This window comes from Schistocerca cancellata, chromosome 7 (genome assembly GCF_023864275.1).
Source record: "Schistocerca cancellata isolate TAMUIC-IGC-003103 chromosome 7, iqSchCanc2.1, whole genome shotgun sequence".
NCBI lineage: Eukaryota > Metazoa > Arthropoda > Insecta > Orthoptera > Acrididae > Schistocerca > Schistocerca cancellata.
The window spans coordinates 331,081,013-331,100,684 of NC_064632.1; the positions used below are offsets into that span (position 1 = coordinate 331,081,013).

Consider the following 19,672-nt stretch of genomic DNA (forward strand, 5'->3'; position numbering starts at 1 on the left):
AGAGGTCACGTTATCTCTCCACCGCAATAACCTATTAAAATAAAGTTCCCTCTCCTTCTTCCTTAAGTGACCAATAAACTAACTACCTTTTTTAAATTATGGCGTAATGGCATGCGCAGTGAACACTAACAACAAAATATAAAGGACACTGCATAGCTAGAACGCACCATTAGACCCTGAAGAAGGCCGCTGCAATCGTGGCCGAAACGTTGGCTTTTCTACAGCAGCAGTAGTTTTGACATTATGACGCCGTACCAAACCCAGAAAACTTTTATGTCGACTGACTCTGGCCGCGGAAGCCTACACAATTATACGATGGTATGTACGTGTACAAAGCTACATCCTCATCCAACCCTGTCCTGTGGGTGCTTAATTTTCTTTGTCACGCAGTGTTTTTGGAACCCAATATACGAGTGTCGTTCAATTAGTAATTTCCCTACATTTTTAATAAGCCATTAGTATATAGAGAGAAACGTCCTTGTTGGTACTTCACATTTGATGTTTGTTCTGTGCGCTGGTGAAGTTTCTAACCGTTCTGGCAGGTGGTAGAGCCGTAGTACAACGCCAAAATGGCGTCTACATAGGACTCACGTTACAAGCAAAGTGTTGTTACTGAATTCTTGCGTGCAGCAAAAGAATCCGCGGTGAACAACCGTAAACGTTTGTGTAGTGTATGGTGATGCTGCAGCTGATAGGAGTACAGTTCGGCGATGGGTAAAGAAAGTTATAGCCTCAGGACCACGACCAGCCATGCTCGGAACGTCCTGCCACGGCCGCCGCTCCAGACATGCTGAATCGTCAGCATACCATTATTTGTGCCGACCGGCGCATTACAACTCGGCAATTTGCTCTACAGTTGTCGGTCAGCATTGGAAGTGCGTCTGCAATGACTGTAGACTCTCGGATATTCAAAGAGGTGCTCACAATTGGTTCCACGAATGCTCACACTGGACTACAAGATTCAAAGAAAGGCCATTTCATCTCAATTGCTGGAGAGTTTTGAGATCAACGGAGAGGCCTTTCTGTCACGGATAATTACGGGGGACGAAATCTGATTGCATCACTTTGCGACGGAAACAAAACGGCAGTCCATGGAGTCGCATCATCCTCATTCACCACAAAAGAAGAAATTCAAGACAACGCCCTCTGCCAGGAAAATCATGGTGATAGTCTTCTGGGACTGTGATGGCGTGGATGTGATGCCAAGAGGATCAACCACCAATTCAGAGGCATACGTGAAAACTCCGAATAAACTCAGGAACCGTTCCCGACGTGTTCGATCGGACAAGAATCCAACAGAAATCTTGCTCCAACACGATGGTGCACGCCTACACACAAGTCTGAGAATCCGGGATCACATCACCAAATTGGGTAGGGCATCGCTGCCTCATCCACCTTACAGTCCAGACCTGGCACCCTCGGACTTCCACCTCTTTGGGCCGCTTAAAGATTCTCCACAGGGAACACACTTTGAAGACGACGAGATTGTCAGTCATGCAGTGAAAACATGCCTACGCCTACAGGACAAGAGCTTTTACCAACAGGGAGTACATGTTCTTCCACAACGTTGGCGTACGGCCATAGAACGTGATGGAGACTATGTAGAAAAATAGGACAGGGACAAAACATATTGATTTATATTGTAAAATATGGAGTTTCAGTTTTCGATCGCTATTCTTTATTTTCAATTACCGGTTTCGGGCTAGCTGCCCATCTTCAGATCTGTTAGACAATGTTAAAAATGTAATTAATAAGAGAGATACAGTTAGTGAAAAAATATCTTAGTTTACAAAAAGAAATTTTGGAACATATAAAATGCCAACATACCATATGTTGTAGTTACAGAGTAACTTGTCCGTACAGAACACACAGTTCACTGTCATAAGTAAAGTAAATTTCAATCTGTTAAAACATTATATCGCAGTATTTAAGAGTAACCTGATTGGTAACAGTAAAAAGTGCCCTCTACCTATAACAATTGTGCATCTGTTATTATTTCGCCGTATATATTGGCTCTGAGCACTATGGGACTTAACAGCTATGGTCATCAGTCCCCTAGAACTACTTAAACATAACTAACCTAAGGACATCACACAACACCCAGTCATCACGAGGCAGAGAAAATCCCTGACCCCGCCGGGAATCGAACCCGGGAACCCGGGCGTGGGAAGCGAGAACGCTACCGCACGACCACGAGCTGCGGACGCCGTATATATTATTGGCGAATATTCTTTTTAATCAAACAATTAGGCGCGGCGCAAGACGACTCGGCGTGGCGTTGTATACGTTCTGACGTAGGGAAATCCACTCAACCACCAATCAAAAACAAAGAAGAGTAAACGCACATTTTCGGAAGGATATCTACATTTTAATTATATTTTATTATTCTTTATAAAGAAATTTTAAATTAATGTAAAAATTTTTCGTTTCATGGTCCAATCAAAAAGATTATTCATTTGTTATTGCCCTAAAAATTGTTTTATTAAAAAGAATATTCGCCAATAATATATACGGCGAAATAATAACAGATGCACAATTGTTATAGGTAGAGGGCACTTTTTACTGTTACCAATCAGGTTACTCTTAAATACTGCGATATAATGTTTTAACAGATTGAAATTTACTTTACTTATGACAGTGAACTGTGTGTTCTGTACAGACAAGTTACTCTGTAACTACAACATATGGTATGTTGGCATTTTATATGTTCCAAAATTTCTTTTTGTAAACTAAGATATTTTTTCACTAACTGTATCTCTCTTATTAATTACATTTTTAACATTGTCTAACAGATCTGAAGATGGGCAGCTAGCCCGAAACCGGTAATTGAAAATAGAGAATTGCGATCGAAGACTGAAACTCCATATTTTACTTAATGAACGATCGCGGAATTCCCAGTGAGACAACTATGTCTAGTTTTGATTTATATTGTCACCAAATTCTGACTCTTAACAATAAATATGTTCTGAGAAAAACAATGTGGGGCATTACTTATTGAACAACCCTCGTACACTATTCGTGAAATCTTCTCGGGTGATCAGCCGAGTAAAGGCGTCGTCTTCTCGCAACGTTTCGAAGGGTTTCGACCCATCATCTTCAAGCGAAGTGTCGAGATGCTGTCTCTCTCTCATCTTTTGCTTTCCCCTCTTTGGGGAAGTGTGAGGGGGAGTCTGTAGCCTTTAGGCTTTTACTCCCCTGTGAAAGTGTGTGTGTGATTTTTCTGTAGTTTTTGGTGTCTGTGATTTGTGATGATTGTTGTGAGTGTGTCTGGTACTTGCCTGAGGTGGGCGAGAAGTTTGTTGTTATATGGGGAGGAACAGGATGATGGATTTGGTGTAGGGATTTTCTCTTCGACTTAGTCGTCGAAGATCGTCATAGGGCGCTTGTGCTTATCGCGGGACATGTCATACCGACCTAGGGAGTGGATGAGTGCGTTTCTGGATCTGGAAGAACCCTCATAGAAGGCCCTTGCCAGATCCTGGAAACGCTCTCTCAGGAGCGGGATTTCGGCTGCGGCGTGCAAGTCGTCTGTAGGGAATCCAAGAGGTAAGCGCAGTGCCCTTCTGAGGGCGCGGTTCTGCAGCCTCTGGAGTTTGTCCAGGTGCTGCTTCGCCGCGTATCCCCAGACAGGGCACGCATACTCCATTACTGGCCGGATCAGGGCCTGATACACGTTTAATGCTAGTGGGCAGGGAAGGGAGCTTGTTGAGTTCAGGATAGGATATAGGATGGACATTCTGGCGCAGACCTTCCTATGGACTTCGTCTATGTGGGGTTTCCACGTAAGACGAGAGTCCAAGGTTACGCCAAGGTACTTGGCGGTTCTGCGCCAGGGGAGTTGGGTTCCATTTAGGTGAAGGTGTAGGGGGGGACGTTGAGGAGGATCGCGCCTTCCGAGCCTGCGGGTAATCAGCATTGCCTGCGTCTTCTCAGAGTTAATGGTGATGCGCCAGCGACGGGCCCAAGTTTCTGTGTTATCTAAAACCCTTTGTAACCTACGGATGACCAGGTCCTTGTTCGCGTTTCTCGTGTAGAAGGCTGTATCGTCAGCGTACTGTGCGGTGTGCACCAGGGGGGCCGTTGGTGTGTCCGCAGTGTACAAACTGTACAATACGGGCCCCAGGACCGATCCCTGTGGCACCCCAGCACGAATACGCCTTCTGGTGGAGGTGGCAGTTTCCACTTTGACGGAGAAGGTCCTATTCGTGAGGTAGCTCTTGATCAGCTGAACTATGCTCCCGGGAAACCCTTGTGTGTACAACTTGTAGAGTAGCCCTCTATGCCATACTGAATCAAAGGCTTTGGCTACGTCCAGTAGCACTATCCCGCAGTAGCCTCTGTGGTTGAAGCCCTCTGTTGCTGCTTCAACCATTCTCATGACCTGTTGTGGGGCAGAGTGGTTCTGTCGGAAGCCAAATTGGAAATCCGGCAGAATTTGCTCTCTGGTAATATGTTCTTGTATGGGTCTTAGCAGGAGGCGCTCATAGATCTTGCTGAGAGTTGGCAAGAGGCTAATCGGCCTGTAGTGCTGCGGGAATAGAGGGTCTTTCCCTGGTTTGTGTATCGCGACCACCTCCGCATGTTTCCAGCAAGCTGGGAAAACACGGGATCGAGTAATCTCGTTGAGGACGTTCGCGAGGTGTGTGATCGCTGTGGGTGGGAGTTTTTTGACTAACTGATTTGTGACACTGTCGTGCCCTGGCGCCTTTTTTGTAGGGAGAGACCTGATTACTCTTGCCACGTCCTCGGGGGCAAAAAGTATGGGTTCGTCCTCTGGGTCCTCCTCGGCATTGAGGAAGACAGCCAGTTGACGACGGACCACTCTTTCATGCTCGTCGTCCTGGGGTTCTGCCGCTTGGAACTGCTTCTCGAAGGAGTCGGCGAGGGCGTTGGCCTTTCCAGCATGGCTGTAGACCAGTCCCCGCTCGCCATGCAGTGGCGGCATCCTAGCGCGTCGTTTTGTAAACTGTTTTGTCGCTTGCCATAGTGTGTGGTCGTCTACTTTGAGAGCTGTGAGGCGGTTTTGCCATTGCTGGTTTCTGTGCTCATTGAGCGCTACCTTCAGTTCTCTCTGTAGACGATAGAGCAGCCTCCTGGTGGCCTGATTTCTGGTGATCTTCCACTCTTTTGCTACTCTGTTCTTATGTCGAATTTGAGGTAGCAAGTGTTCCGGGAGCTGTATTTGCGGTGGTGGGCCATCCCTTTGTGGAGGGGTGGCTTCTTCCGCTGCCTGTAAGATGCTGCCTGTTAGGTCTTGTAGCGCTTGTTCTACTGTTTCGGCAGTAGGTGGCGGAGCGCGAGCGATATCAGAGGCGACAGTTTCTTGGTATCGCTCCCAGTCTGTACGTTTGTACGACGTCTGGTACCGTGGGAGTGCTACCCATTCTCCCACATCGACCTCCAGAATCACTGGGTTGTGGTCGGAGGACATTCTGTTGATTGTCCTTGCGGTCACAAACCCTGCGATCCTCCTAGTGAGAGCTATGTCTAACACATCGGGCCTGCTTCCGTTTTTCGGAAAATGTGTGGGCTCGACTGGACCCCATGTTTCGAAGTGGTGGGTGCGCGCTAGTTGTTGCAGTTTGGCGCCTGCTCTGGATGTTACTCTAGAATTCCAGTCAGGGTGTTTGGCATTGAAGTCTCCCCCTATTACGAGTTTGCCTTCAATTTGCCCTAGAGCAGCTATGTCTCCCTCATCTATCTGGTCTTGTGGGGGTCGGTAGACTGCAACAATTGTTAGGGGTCCAGTGGCAGTGGTTACTTCCACCGCCACTGCTTCAATTTTGTTGGTAGCTGGTAAGAATACCTGGTGGTGGGGGATCCCTCTTTTTATGTATATGGCCACCCCTCCGCCTTGGGTTGGCCTGTCTTTGCGATAGCTAACATAGTTGGGGACTGTCGCTTTTATTCCCGGTTTTAGGTGGGTTTCCCCCATCATGCATATGTCGATGGAGAACTCCTTCATGAGTTCTCTGAACTCGACCTCTTGTTTAACAATGCCGTCTGCGTTAAAGACGCACATTGTCAGGCCTTGGATGTTTGGTCGTCTATCCATGATGGGGTTTTGATACTACTGAGGAAGTCGCAGAGGGGAGCGACTGCTGGACTGTTGCCTGAAGGGCAGCGAGGATCTGTGTGTTCTGCTTTTGGGCTTCCCTGAATTCCTTCATCATTTCCATGACGAGGTTCATGGTCTGCACCATTACGCCTAACAACTGATCCATGGGGGGGAAGTGTGTCTGGGGTTTCCTAGGGCCCCCTCCGTCAAGGAGGACCTGGTCGTTGTTTCTGTGTATTTCCCGGTGTTGTTCTTGTGTTGGTGTCTGATGTTGTGGTGGTTGGGCAATGCTTTCGTGGTTCCTCGGGGGAGAAACCACTTCCGCATATGTTGCCCTTGGTGTGTCTGGCCTTGGTTTTACCCAGGCCTTGTCTGTGTGTGTTATGTTTTGGTTTCTTGTGTGTCTGGATGGGTTCGTGGTGTTTTCTTTTCGTGTGTGGGGGGCGGCCTTTGCGCCCTTTGCCTGCTGTGTGTGTCTTTTATGGACCTCGCAACCTTGGTAACCCGCTGTGTGGTTTTTGCCACACAGCGCGCACCTTATTTGCGGGTCCGTGTGTTTTATGTTGCACGTTCGTGTATCATGGGCCTCGGCGCATTTTCTGCACCTCACTGCCATTGAGCAGTGTGCCGCAATGTGGTTGAGGCCCTGGCATCTGAAGCACTGCACCGTCTTGTTTTTGCGGCGCAGTGGTTCAGTGGTCACAGGGACCGCCAGGATCGTCTTAATGTCCCTTTTGTTCTGTGGGACGTCTGGCAGTGTGACCTGATACAGGGGCCATTTGCTGCCTATGTTTCCCATCTGTTGGACCGCCTTGACGATGTACCCCTGGGCGGTCAGGTCTGTTTTGATCGCCTGGGGGGCCACTCGTCTCGGTAGGTCCCTGATTACAATGTTTCTGTTGCGTGTTTTTGTTGTGGGGAAAGTGTAATGGGGTATGTTATTGCTGTTGAGAAGTGTTTTTACTGTGGTGTAGTGTTCAAGTGTCAGTAGTGTTATTTTTATCTTGTCACCACCAGCAGGTTTTGCTTTGAAATTTCCTCCCCCGATTGCTGTCTTTAACATTTCGAAGAGTTCCTCGTAGTTCCGAGTGAACTCCGCGACGATCGGAGGGAGGTGGTGGGTGACCTGGTTTTGTGTTTGTGTTGTTGTGTCATGTGGTGTCTCTGGCTCATCGGCCACCGCCTGGAACCTGTTCGGGGTGGGTTCCACTCCCCTGGCCGGTGGAAGCCTCGGCTGGCGAAACGTTTTCTTCGCCAGCACGAAACCATCCGAGTCCTGCCCGGTTACGCGGTTCCCTTCCAGTGCTGGTGTTTCCTGGTCCCCTCCTAGGACGACGGCAGGTGCTGTCGGGGCCGCAGGCTCCTCAGAGGGTGTGGAAGTGGCTGGGGTGGTGGTGGTGGAGTGCTTTTTCCCCCTGGAGTGCTTCTCCTTCTTGTCCTTCCTCACACGCCGCTGCTTGGATGTGGTGGACTTGAGTGGGGGGGATTTAAGGAACTGGGATCGGGTGGGGGGTTGGGTGGCAGTTGCGGGTTTGGGAAGGATTTTTGTCGGTTGACTGGGCTTCTGCTTGCCATTTAGGTTACGGATATGGTCAGCAAGGAGGCCACAGCTGTTGGCAAGCAGATGCTGTGTTGCGCGGTCCTATAAAGGCTCCTGGACCGGTGACTGATCCCGGCCGCCGACCAATCAGGTACCTGCGGAATCGGCCGCCGCGCCAGTGGTGGGAGGTTCGCGGCGCGGACCGGGCGTCGAGTCCCTGCCGGTTCCTACTACGTCTTTGACCGCTACCGTCTTCGTGCCGGAGCGTTCTCTTCTAATTTTAGTTATTGCGGGATTCCAAGCTGTACTAAGTTGGAAACCAGTGTCTCGATTGATCAGGTTGCTGTTCAACCGAATTTCTACAGCCTCTTTGAAAACCGAATCCCAAAATCCTTTAGCGTCACACAGCTTCTTCGTACCCTCAAAGAGGAAGGTGTGTCCTTCGTTAAGGCTATGTTCCGCAACCGCCGATTTTTCTGTCTGACCAAGGCGTACATGTCTAATGTGTTCCGAGCGCCTCTGCGTGATGCAGAGCTGCGTTTGTCCGATGTATTTCGTACCACATTCACATTCAATACTGTATACGCCCGGAGTCTGCAGTCCTAGGTGGTCTTTGACTGAGCCAAGTATGTCCTTAATTTTACTTGGGGCATGAAAAATTGTCTTGATGTTGTGTTTCTCCAGAATGCGGGCAATCTTGGCTGTTGGCGGTCCCGCGTATGGTAGAAATGCCAGGCATCTGGTCTCATCTTCTTCTTCCGGTGTGTCTACCTTCCTGCTCTTGTGTAGGGCGCGCGAGATTTGCGTCTCATTATAACCGTTGCTGCGGAAGGTCTTCCTTAGGTGTTGTAACTCTGCAGGTAGGCTGTCGTCATCACAGATAGACTTGGCCCTGTGCACAAGTGTGTTAAGCACTGAGTTGCGTTGTGCCGGGTGGTGGCAACTCTGTGCATGAAGGTATAAATCCGTATGTGTCTTCTTCCTATACACAGCGTGACCCAAGGTGCCATCAGGGTGCTTCTTGATTAGAATGTCAAGGAAGGGCAAGCTTCCGTTTTCTTCCACCTCCATAGTGAATTGTATGTTGTTGTGTATGCTGTTCAGATGTCGCAGGAAGTCTTGCAGGTTCTCTCTGCCATGTGGCCAAACGACAAAAGTATCATCCACATATCTGTGGAAGGCTTTAGGTTTCAGTGGGGCGGTGTCCAGAGCTATGTCTTCAAAGTGCTCCATGTAAAGATTAGCGATGCCTGGAGCTAAGGGGGACCCCATGGCTACACCATCCACTTGTTCATAAAATTTGCCTCCACATTTGAAGTGGGTGTTTGTTAACACATGCCGGAACAGCTTTATTGTGTCCTCACTAAAGCGTGTTTCGAGCAGCGCTAGGGAGTCTTCCAGCGGTACTCGTGTGAAGAGTGAGGTGACGTCAAAGCTGACAAGAAGATCTTCTTTATCCAGGCGAAAGCCTTGTAGTACCTTCACAAACTCCGCCGAGTTCTTGACATGGTGCTCACAGTGACCCACGATCGGTTTGAGCAGTTGTGCTAGGTACTTGGCTAAACCATATGTCGGTGAGTTGATGGTGCTCACTATGGGTCGCAATGGAACTCCGTCTTTGTGGATCTTAGGGAGCCCATATATCCGTGGTGGTGCCGGTGCTCTGGGGTACAGCTTCCTGATGACGTCCTTTTCCAGTCCAGAGTCATTGAGCAAGGCGATGGTCTTGCGAGTCACGGAGGCTGTCGTGTCCTTGTCCAGTTGCTTGTAGGCAGTATCTTGTAGCAGTGAGTTTATCTTCTGCCAATAATCTTCTTTCCTCAGTATCACCGTGGCATTGCCTTTGTCAGCAGCTAGAACGACAGTGTCCTCATCCGCACGTAGGGCCTTAAGAGCCTTCCTTTCAGCAGACGTTATGTTGTTCTTGGGCATTTTTGCCTTCTCCAGGACCCTGCACGTTTCTCTCCTAACTTCCTCAGCTGCCTCCGTAGGGAGGCCGCGCACGGCTTGCTCGATGCTGCTGATAATGTCTCGCTTAGGTAGTGTCCTGGGTACTGGAGCAAAGTTAAGTCCTCCCGACAGCACTGATATTGTGGTCTCGTCCAGTTCTTTGCCTGCCAGATTGATGACAGTCTTGGCATTGGTTGTGTGGTCGGCATGTTGCCGGGCTCCAGACAGTCTGGTGAACTTGCCACATTGTTTTTCCGTGGCTTTTCTCTTGTGGATCTCACTGCTTGCATATGTGTTTCCGTCGATCCACTCCCATGTGTGTGGTGGGAGATAGAAGGCCAATCGAAGGTGTTGAGTAAGCAGCATCCTTGCGTTCTTATCTAACTCCTGCATGGTGACCCGTATGTGTTCGCGCACCAGGGCCGCACCGGCTCGTTGTAGTATGCGTCTGGATCTTGTCGTGCTAACAGGGTGCCGCAAGTTGGCAAATTTCGGCAACACTTCTTTGTCTCGACACCGTTGTAAGAAGGCCAGTCTGCTAAGCAGCTTGCCCGCCTTGAGTCGTAGTTTCTGTAGCATCTGGTAGCTGCGATGGATATCCTCCCCGTAGAGGTATGTTAAATGTGATTTGAGACATTCTCGGCGTATTCCATTCGTGAAATCTTCTCGGGTGATCAGCCGAGTAAAGGTGGAAGAAAACGGAAGCTTGCCCTTCCTTGACATTCTAATCAAGAAGCACCCTGATGGCACCTTGGGTCACGCTGTGTATAGGAAGAAGACACATACGGATTTATACCTTCATGCACAGAGTTGCCACCACCCGGCACAACGCAACTCAGTGCTTAACACACTTGTGCACAGGGCCAAGTCTATCTGTGATGACGACAGCCTACCTGCAGAGTTACAACACCTAAGGAAGACCTTCCGCAGCAACGGTTATAATGAGACGCAAATCTCGCGCGCCCTACACAAGAGCAGGAAGGTAGACACACCGGAAGAAGATGATGAGACCAGATGCCTGGCATTTCTACCATACGCGGGACCGCCAACAGCCAAGATTGCCCGCATTCTGGAGAAACACAACATCAAGACAATTTTTCATGCCCCAAGTAAAATTAAGGACATACTTGGCTCAGTCAAAGACCACCTAGGACTGCAGACTCCGGGCGTATACAGTATTGAATGTGAATGTGGTACGAAATACATCGGACAAACGCAGCGCTGCATCACGCAGAGGCGCTCGGAACACATTAGACATGTACGCCTTGGTCAGACAGAAAAATCGGCGATTGCGGAACATAGCCTTAACGAAGGAAACACCTTCCTCTTTGAGGGTACGAAGAAGCTGTGTGACGCTAAAGGATTTTGGGATTCGGTTTTCAAAGAGGCTGTAGAAATTCGGTTGAACAGCAACCTGATCAATCGAGACACTGGTTTCCAACTTAGTACAGCTTGGAATCCCGCAATTCCGACAGAACCACTCTGCCCCACAACAGGTCATGAGAATGGTTGAAGCAGCAACAGAGGGCTTCAACCACAGAGGCTACTGCGGGATAGTGCTACTGGACGTAGCCAAAGCCTTTGATTCAGTATGGCATAGAGGGCTACTCTACAAGTTGTACACACAAGGGTTTCCCGGGAGCATAGGTCAGCTGATCAAGAGCTACCTCACGAATAGGACTTTCTCCGTCAAGGTGGAAACTGCCACCTCCACCAGAAGGCGTATTCGTGCTGGGGTGCCACAGGGATCGGTCCTGGGGCCCGTATTGTACAGTTTGTACACTGCGGACACACCAACGGCCCCCCTGGTGCACACCGCACAGTACGCTGACGATACAGCCTTCTACACGAGAAACGCGAACAAGGACCTGGTCATCCGTAGGTTACAAAGGGTTTTAGATAACACAGAAACTTGGGCCCGTCGCTGGCGCATCACCATTAACTCTGAGAAGACGCAGGCAATGCTGATTACCCGCAGGCTCGGAAGGCGCGATCCTCCTCAACGTCCCCCCCTACACCTTCACCTAAATGGAACCCAACTCCCCTGGCGCAGAACCGCCAAGTACCTTGGCGTAACCTTGGACTCTCGTCTTACGTGGAAACCCCACATAGACGAAGTCCATAGGAAGGTCTGCGCCAGAATGTCCACCCTATATCCTATCCTGAACTCAACAAGCTCCCTTCCCTGCCCACTAGCATTAAACGTGTATCAGGCCCTGATCCGGCCAGTAATGGAGTATGCGTGCCCTGTCTGGGGATACGCGGCGAAGCAGCACCTGGACAAACTCCAGAGGCTGCAGAACCGCGCCCTCAGAAGGGCACTGCGCTTACCTCTTGGATTCCCTACAGACGACTTGCACGCCGCAGCCGAAATCCCACTCCTGAGAGAGCGTTTCCAGGATCTGGCAAGGGCCTTCTATGAGGGTTCTTCCAGATCCAGAAACGCACTCATCCACTCCCTAGGTCGGTATGACACGTCCCGCGATAAGCACAAGCGCCCTATGACGATCTTCGACGACTAAGTCGAAGAGAAAATCCCTACACCAAATCCATCATCCCGTTCCTCCCCATATAACAACAAACTTCTCGCCCACCTCAGGCAAGTACCAGACACACTCACAACAATCATCACAAATCACAGACACCAAAAACTACAGAAAAATCACACACACACTTTCACAGGGGAGTAAAAGCCTAAAGGCTACAGACTCCCCCTCACACTTCCCCAAAGAGGGGAAAGCAAAAGATGAGAGAGAGAGAGAGAGAGAGTTTACAAAACGACGCGCTAGGATGCCGCCACTGCATGGCGAGCGGGGACTGGTCTACAGCCATGCTGGAAAGGCCAACGCCCTCGCCGACTCCTTCGAGAAGCAGTTCCAAGCGGCAGAACCCCAGGATGACGAGCATGAAAGAGTGGTCCGTCGTCAACTGGCTGTCTTCCTCAATGCCGAGGAGGACCCAGAGGACGAACCCATACTTTTTGCCCCAGAGGACGTGGCAAGAGTAATCAGGTCTCTCCCCACAAAAAAGGCGCCAGGGCACGACAGTGTCACAAATCAGTTAGTCAAAAAACTCCCACCCACAGCAATCACACACCTCGCGAACGTCCTCAACGAGATTACTCGATCCCGTGTTTTCCCAGCTTGCTGGAAACATGCGGAGGTGGTCGCGATACACAAACCAGGGAAAGACCCTCTGTTCCCGCAGCACTACAGGCCGATTAGCCTCTTGCCAACTCTCAGCAAGATCTATGAGCGCCTCCTGCTAAGACCCATACAAGAACATATTACCAGAGAGCAAATTCTGCCGGATTTCCAATTTGGCTTCCGACAGAACCACTCTGCCCCACAACAGGTCATGAGAATGGTTGAAGCAGCAACAGAGGGCTTCAACCACAGAGGCTACTGCGGGATAGTGCTACTGGACGTAGCCAAAGCCTTTGATTCAGTATGGCATAGAGGGCTACTCTACAAGTTGTACACACAAGGGTTTCCCGGGAGCATAGTTCAGCTGATCAAGAGCTACCTCACGAATAGGACTTTCTCCGTCAAAGTAGAAACTGCCACCTCCACCAGAAGGCGAATTCGTGCTGGGGTGCCACAGGGATCGGTCCTGGGGCCCGTCTTGTACAGTTTGTACACTGCGGACACACCAACGGCCCCCCTGGTGCACACTGCACAGTACGCTGACGATACAGCCTTCTACACGAGAAACGCAAACAAGGACCTGGTCATCCGTAGGCTACAAAAGGTTTTAGATAACACAGAAACTTGGGCCCGTCGCTGGCGCATCACCATTAACTCTGAGAAGACGCAGGCAATGCTGATTACCCGCAGGCTCGGAAGGCGCGATCCTCCTCAACGTCCCCCCCTACACCTTCACCTAAATGGAACCCAACTCCCCTGGCGCAGAACCGCCAAGTACCTTGGCGTAACCTTGGACTCTCGTCTTACGTGGAAACCCCACATAGACGAGGTCCACAGGAAGGCCTGCGCCAGAATGTCCATCCTATATCCTATCCTGAACTCAACAAGCTCCCTTCCCTGCCCACTAGCATTAAATGTGTATCAGGCCCTAATCCGGCCAGTAATGGAGTATGCGTGCCCTGTCTGGGGATACGCGGCGAAGCAGCACCTGGACAAACTCCAGAGGCTGCAGAACCGCGCCCTCAGAAGGGCTCTGCGCTTACCTCTTGGATTCCCTACAGACGACTTGCACGCCGCAGCCGAAATCCCACTCCTGAGAAAGCGTTTCCAGGATCTGGCAAGGGCCTTCTATGAGGGTTCTTCCAGATCCAGAAACGCACTCATCCACTCCCTAGGTCGGTATGACATGTCCCGCGATAAACACAAGCGCCCTATGACGATCTTCGACGACTAAGTCGAAGAGAAAATCCCTACACCAAATCCATCATCCTGTTCCTTCCCATATAACAACAAACTTCTCGCCCACCTCAGGCAAGTACCAGACACACTCACAACAATCATCAGAAATCACAGACACCAAAAACTACAGAAAAATCACACACACATTTTCACAGGGGAGTAAAAGCCTAAAGGCTACAGACTCCCCCTCACACTTCCCCAAAGAGGGGAAAGCAAAAGATGAGAGAGAGAGCAGCATCTCGACACTTCGCTTGAAGATGATGGGTACGAAACGTTGCGAGAAGACGACGCCTTTACTCGGCTGATCACCCGAGAAGATTTCACGAATGGAATACGCCGAGAAAGTCTCAAATCACATCCTCGTACACTAGTGCTTAAATGAAGAAGTTGGAGGCAAACTTACCAAACATGTGTAGAAAATGCAGACAATGCAGACTACAGGAGAAATGATGCGGAGATCGACGCCAGTAACTAAAAATAAAAGAAAATTGTGATAACAATACTAAAATGATAATGATAATCAGAGAGAACGAAAGGTTCAAATGGTTCAAATGGCTCTGAGCACTATGGGACTTAACATCTGTGCCCATCAGTCCCCTAGAACTTAGAACTAATTAAACGTAACTAACCTAAGGACATCACACACGTCCATGCCAGAGGCAGGATTCGAACCTGCGACCGTAGCAGTCGCGCGGCTCCGAACTGAGCGCCTAGAACCGCGAGACCACCGCGGCCGGCTAACAAAAGGTAATCAAGGAAATATTAGATCCAAATTATACTGAAGAAGGAACAAATAGATTAAGATGATAATACACTCCTGGAAATTGAAATAAGAACACCGTGAATTCATTGTCCCAGGAAGAGGAAGCTTTATTGACACATTCCTGGGGTCAGATACATCACATGATCACACTGACAGAACCACAGGCACATAGACACAGGCAACAGAGCATGCACAATGTCGGCACTAGTACAGTGTATATCCACCTTTCGCAGCAATGCAGGCTGCTATTCTCCCATGGAGACGATCGTAGAGATACTGGATGTAGTCCTGTGGAACGGCTTGCCATGCCATTTCCACCTGGCGCCTCAGTTGGACCAGCGTTCGTGCTGGACGTGCAGACCGCGTGAGACGACGCTTCATCCAGTCCCAAACATGCTCAATGGGGGACAGATCCGGAGATCTTGCTGGCCAGGGTAGTTGACTTACACCTTCTAGAGCACGTTGGGTGGCACGGGATACATGCGGACGTGCATTGTCCTGTTGGAACAGCAAGTTCCCTTGCCGGTCTAGGAATGGTAGAACGATGGGTTCGATGACGGTTTGGATGTACCGTGCACTATTCAGTGTCCCCTCGACGATCACCAGTGGTGTACGGCCAATGTAGGAGATCGCTCCCCACACCATGATGCCGGGTGTTGGCCCTGTGTGCCTCGGTCGTATGCAGTCCTGATTGTGGCGCTCACCTGCACGGCGCCAAACACGCATACGACCATCATTGGCACCAAGGCAGAAGCGACTCTCATCGCTGAAGACGACACGTCTCCATTCGTCCCTCCATTCACGCCTGTCCGACACCACTGCAGGCGGGCTGCACGATGTTGGGGCGTGAGCAGAAGACTGCCTAACGGTGTGCGGGACCGTAGCCCAGCTTCATGGAGACGGTTGCGAATGGTCCTCGCCGATACCCCAGGAGCAACAGTGTCCCTAATTTGCTGGGAAGTGGCGGTGCGGTCCCCTACGGCACTGCGTAGGATCCTACGGTCTTGGCGTGCATCCGTGCGTCGCTGCGGTCCAGTCCCAGGTCGACGGGCACGTGCACCTTCCGCCGACCACTGGCGACAACATCGATGTACTGTGGAGACCTCACGCCCCACGTGTTGAGCAATTCGGCGGTACGTCCACCCGGCCTCCCGCATGCCCACTATACGCCCTCGCTCAAAGTCCGTCAACTGCACATACGGTTCACGTCCACGCTGTCGCGGCATGCTACCAGTGTTAAAGACTGCGATGGAGCTCCGTATGCCACGGCAAACTGGCTGACACTGACGGCGGCAGTGCACATATGCTGCGCAGCTAGCGCCATTCGACGGCCAACACCGCGGTTCCTGGTGTGTCCGCTGTGCCGTGCGTGTGATCATTGCTTGTACAGCCCTCTCGCAGTGTCCGGAGCAAGTATGGTGGGTCTGACACACCGGTGTCAATGTGTTCTTTTTTCGATTTCCATGAGTGTAGAATAAGGGCAAACAAAGAAATTGGAAAGTGTATCAACATTTATTCGCTTTCTATCCAGGCGACAATTTTATGGGCATATTAAAAGAATGAAACCAAGCAGACCGACCAGACATTTTATGTTATTCTACGAAAGTAAAGCAAAAACTGAAGCAATACAATATAGCAGTCAACAATAGAAATCCTGAAGGAAGCAAGGATAGCGCAACATGACATCGAATATTTTTTTCAGGTGACTGTTAGCTGCATATACACTGTCTGGTCACGTTAATGCGACCATCTGTCATAAACCTTTTACAGCGCGTAGACGCAGGAAGGAAGTCCCTGGGGTTCCGGAAGGTGCGGCCAGGGACGCGAAGCCATGCCGACTCCAGTGCTGTGGTAAGCTGTGCTAGATTTCCCGCTTGAGGATCCATGGCACGAACAGCCCGATGAGACGGTCCCAGAGATTCTCGTTTGATTCTAAATCCGGATAGTTTCGTAGCCAGGGGAGACGGTAAAATCATCCTAGTGTTCTTCGAATCACGCATGTATTCGTACAATGTAGATTGTATGAAACGTTGCATTGACCTGCTGGTAGGTGCCATCGTGCCGAGGAAAAAACAAACTGCATGTAGGGATGAACAGACGCATGGTTGTGTTGATCCATTCTGTCTTTCAGAATGTCTAAATCACCCATGGAATACCATGAAAACATTCCCCAGATCATAATGCTCCCTCCACCGGCCTGGACTCTTCTGACGATTGCTGCAGGGTCGTACAAACTGACGGCCATCTGTGCGATGGAGCGTAGAACGTGATTCATGTGAAACTGTCACATGTCACCACTCAGTGAACGTCCGCTTGTGGTACAGGGGTACAAATTCCGGCCTTCGTCGCCAATGAACAGCAATCAGCATGTGTACATCACCCAGGCACTTGCTGCAGAGGCCCACATGCAGACACTTTCGCCGAAAAGTCGATGAGGAGACACTCTAGGTAGCACTTTGCTTCGTCTGGGTCGTCAGTTGCTCAATAGTTGCACGTCTATTCACCTGTACACATGTCTTCAGCCTTCGTTGGTCCCTGGCATCTATGTCCTGAGATACAAAAATGTTCAAATGTGCATGAAATCCTAGGGGGACTTAACTGCTAAGGTCATCAGTCCCCAACCTTACACAGCCGGCCGAAGTGGCGGTGCGGTTCTAGGCGCTGCAGTCTGGAACCGCGAGACCACTACGGTCGCAGGTTCGAATCCTGCCTCGGACATGGATGTGTGTGATGTCCTTAGGTTAGTTAGGTTTAACTTGTTCTAAGTTCTAGGGGACTAATGACCTCAGAAGTTGAGTCCCATAGTGCTCAGAGCCATTTGAACCATTTGAACCTAACCTTACACACTACTTAACCTAAATTATCCTAGGGACAAACACACACACACACATGCCCCAGGGAGGACTCGAACCTCCGCCAGGACCTGCTGCACAGTCCATGACTGCAGCGCCTTAGACTGCTCAGCTAATCCCGTGCGGCGCCTATGATACACCACAGTTACTTCGACGTCGGTTTTGCGTACCACAATTTTGCAGTGCACGGTATACTTTAACCTTGGCGGCACACGAAAAGTTGGACGCAGTGCTGCCTTGCGATACGTATTTACGCTGAGCTGACAAGTCATGGGATAGAGATACGCCCATATACAAATAACGGTAGCATCGCGTACACACGCTATAAAAGGCCAATGCACTGGTGGAGCTATCATCTCTACTCAGGTCATTCATGTCCAAATGTTTCCGACGTGATTATTACCGCACGACGGTAATTAACAGACTCTGAACGCGGAATGGTAGTTGGAACTAGACACGTAAGACATTCCATTTTGGAAATCGTTAGGGAATTCAGTATTCCGAGATCCACAGTGTCTAGAATAGGCCGAAAATACCAAATTTCAGGCATTACCTTCCACCAAGGGCAATGCAGTGACCGATGGCCTTCACTTAACGACCGAGAGCAGTGGCGTTTGTGTACAGTTGTCAGTGTTAACAGACAAGCAACCCAGCGTGAAATCAATGTGGTACGTACGACAAACGTATCCGTTAGGACAGTGCGGCGAAATTTAGTGTCAGTGGGCTATGGCAGCAGATGACCGATGCGAGTGCCATTGCTAACAGCGCGACATCGCCTGCAGCTTTTCTCCTGGGAACATGACCGTATCGTTTGCACTCTAGACGACTGGAAAACCGTGACCTGGTCAGATGAGTCCCGATTTCAGTTTGTCCGGGTGTGGCGCAGATCACCCGAAGCCATGCCCTCAAGTTGTCAACGAGGCACTGTGCAACCTGGTGGTGGCTTCATAATGGTGTGGGCTACGTTTATATGGATTGGACCGAGTCTTCTGGTCCAGGTGAACCGATCATTGACAGGATATGATTATGTTCGGTTACTTATAGAGAATTTCATCGGTACATATCGCCGCGAAACCATGTATTCACGTAATCTAATCGAGAGGTCAGTTCATGCGCAACATCCCACAGCGGTAACACCTTCGCAAATGTGGACGGCTATAGAGGCAGCATGGCTCATTATTTCTGCAGGGAACTTCCAACAACTTGTTTAGTCCACGCCACGTCGAGCTGCTGCAGTGCGCCGGGCAAAACGAGGTCCGACACGATATTAGGAGGTTGCCCACGACTTTTGTCACATCTAGAACTTCTTTCTTTAAATGTGTGTGTCTGTACTTAAATTGCTGAATGACTGAGATCCACAATAACCTAGCGCAAAGCAAGCACTTACCTCACAAAAATCTTCGTTACGCGAACTACTGCAATACGGCGAGCGTCAATACTGCCAGCTAAATAAAGGATTGAAACTACTAAAGCCACTAACTACTAATAGTCATATGGTTAGCAAAGGAAACATTTTGTTGCAAACCAAATAATGTATTTTTTTTTACCTTAATAATGTGACATCGAGTTCAGACACGAATATAAATCGTCATTGACATCTAGTACAAAGGTATATAATCATGAATAATATTCAGTCTCCAAGTCGAACATGTACAGATCGCTAACCTACGCTAAAACTTCAGACCTCTACCCTCCATCAATGCTAACTTCTCACATCCAACAGTACTTCCATAACTGCTGGCGACTAACATCCAACTGCCCAACACTACTGGCGATTAACTTCCAACGAGTCCAATCAGCCACAGAGTCTCTTACAAAGAAAGCCCAGTCAGAGATCCAATCCAAAGTGCTACACAGCGCTGCCAATACAGAAGCAGCCCACTTACACGTCAGTGTATTACGACCGGTTTCGGTCGTTAACAATCCTCAAGGTACTGTACAAACGGCAAAATAGAAGTAAAACGCATTGTAACTTAAGAACAGAATACAAGATCCAATGATATTAACAGTCAACTTCAAATACTTACGAAAAATAAAAGTGTTGTCAATACTTTAGCTTCGTCGTAATTGACATACTATTGAGATAGCTGAATGAGCATTGACCGGGAGCTATCAAATTGAAAA

General features: G+C 49.6%; 1 protein-coding gene across 1 annotated transcript in view; it reads right to left on the bottom strand.

Annotated features, from left to right (window-relative positions):
- LOC126092259 (sodium-coupled monocarboxylate transporter 1-like) overlaps positions 1–19,672 on the bottom strand; it is a 196,587-nt gene that overhangs the window by 133,396 nt on the left and 43,519 nt on the right. The window contains exon 6 of the mRNA XM_049907769.1: positions 14,337–14,404. Coding sequence (XP_049763726.1) covers positions 14,337–14,404 — 68 coding nt within the window. The remainder of the gene's footprint in view (positions 1–14,336; positions 14,405–19,672) is intronic.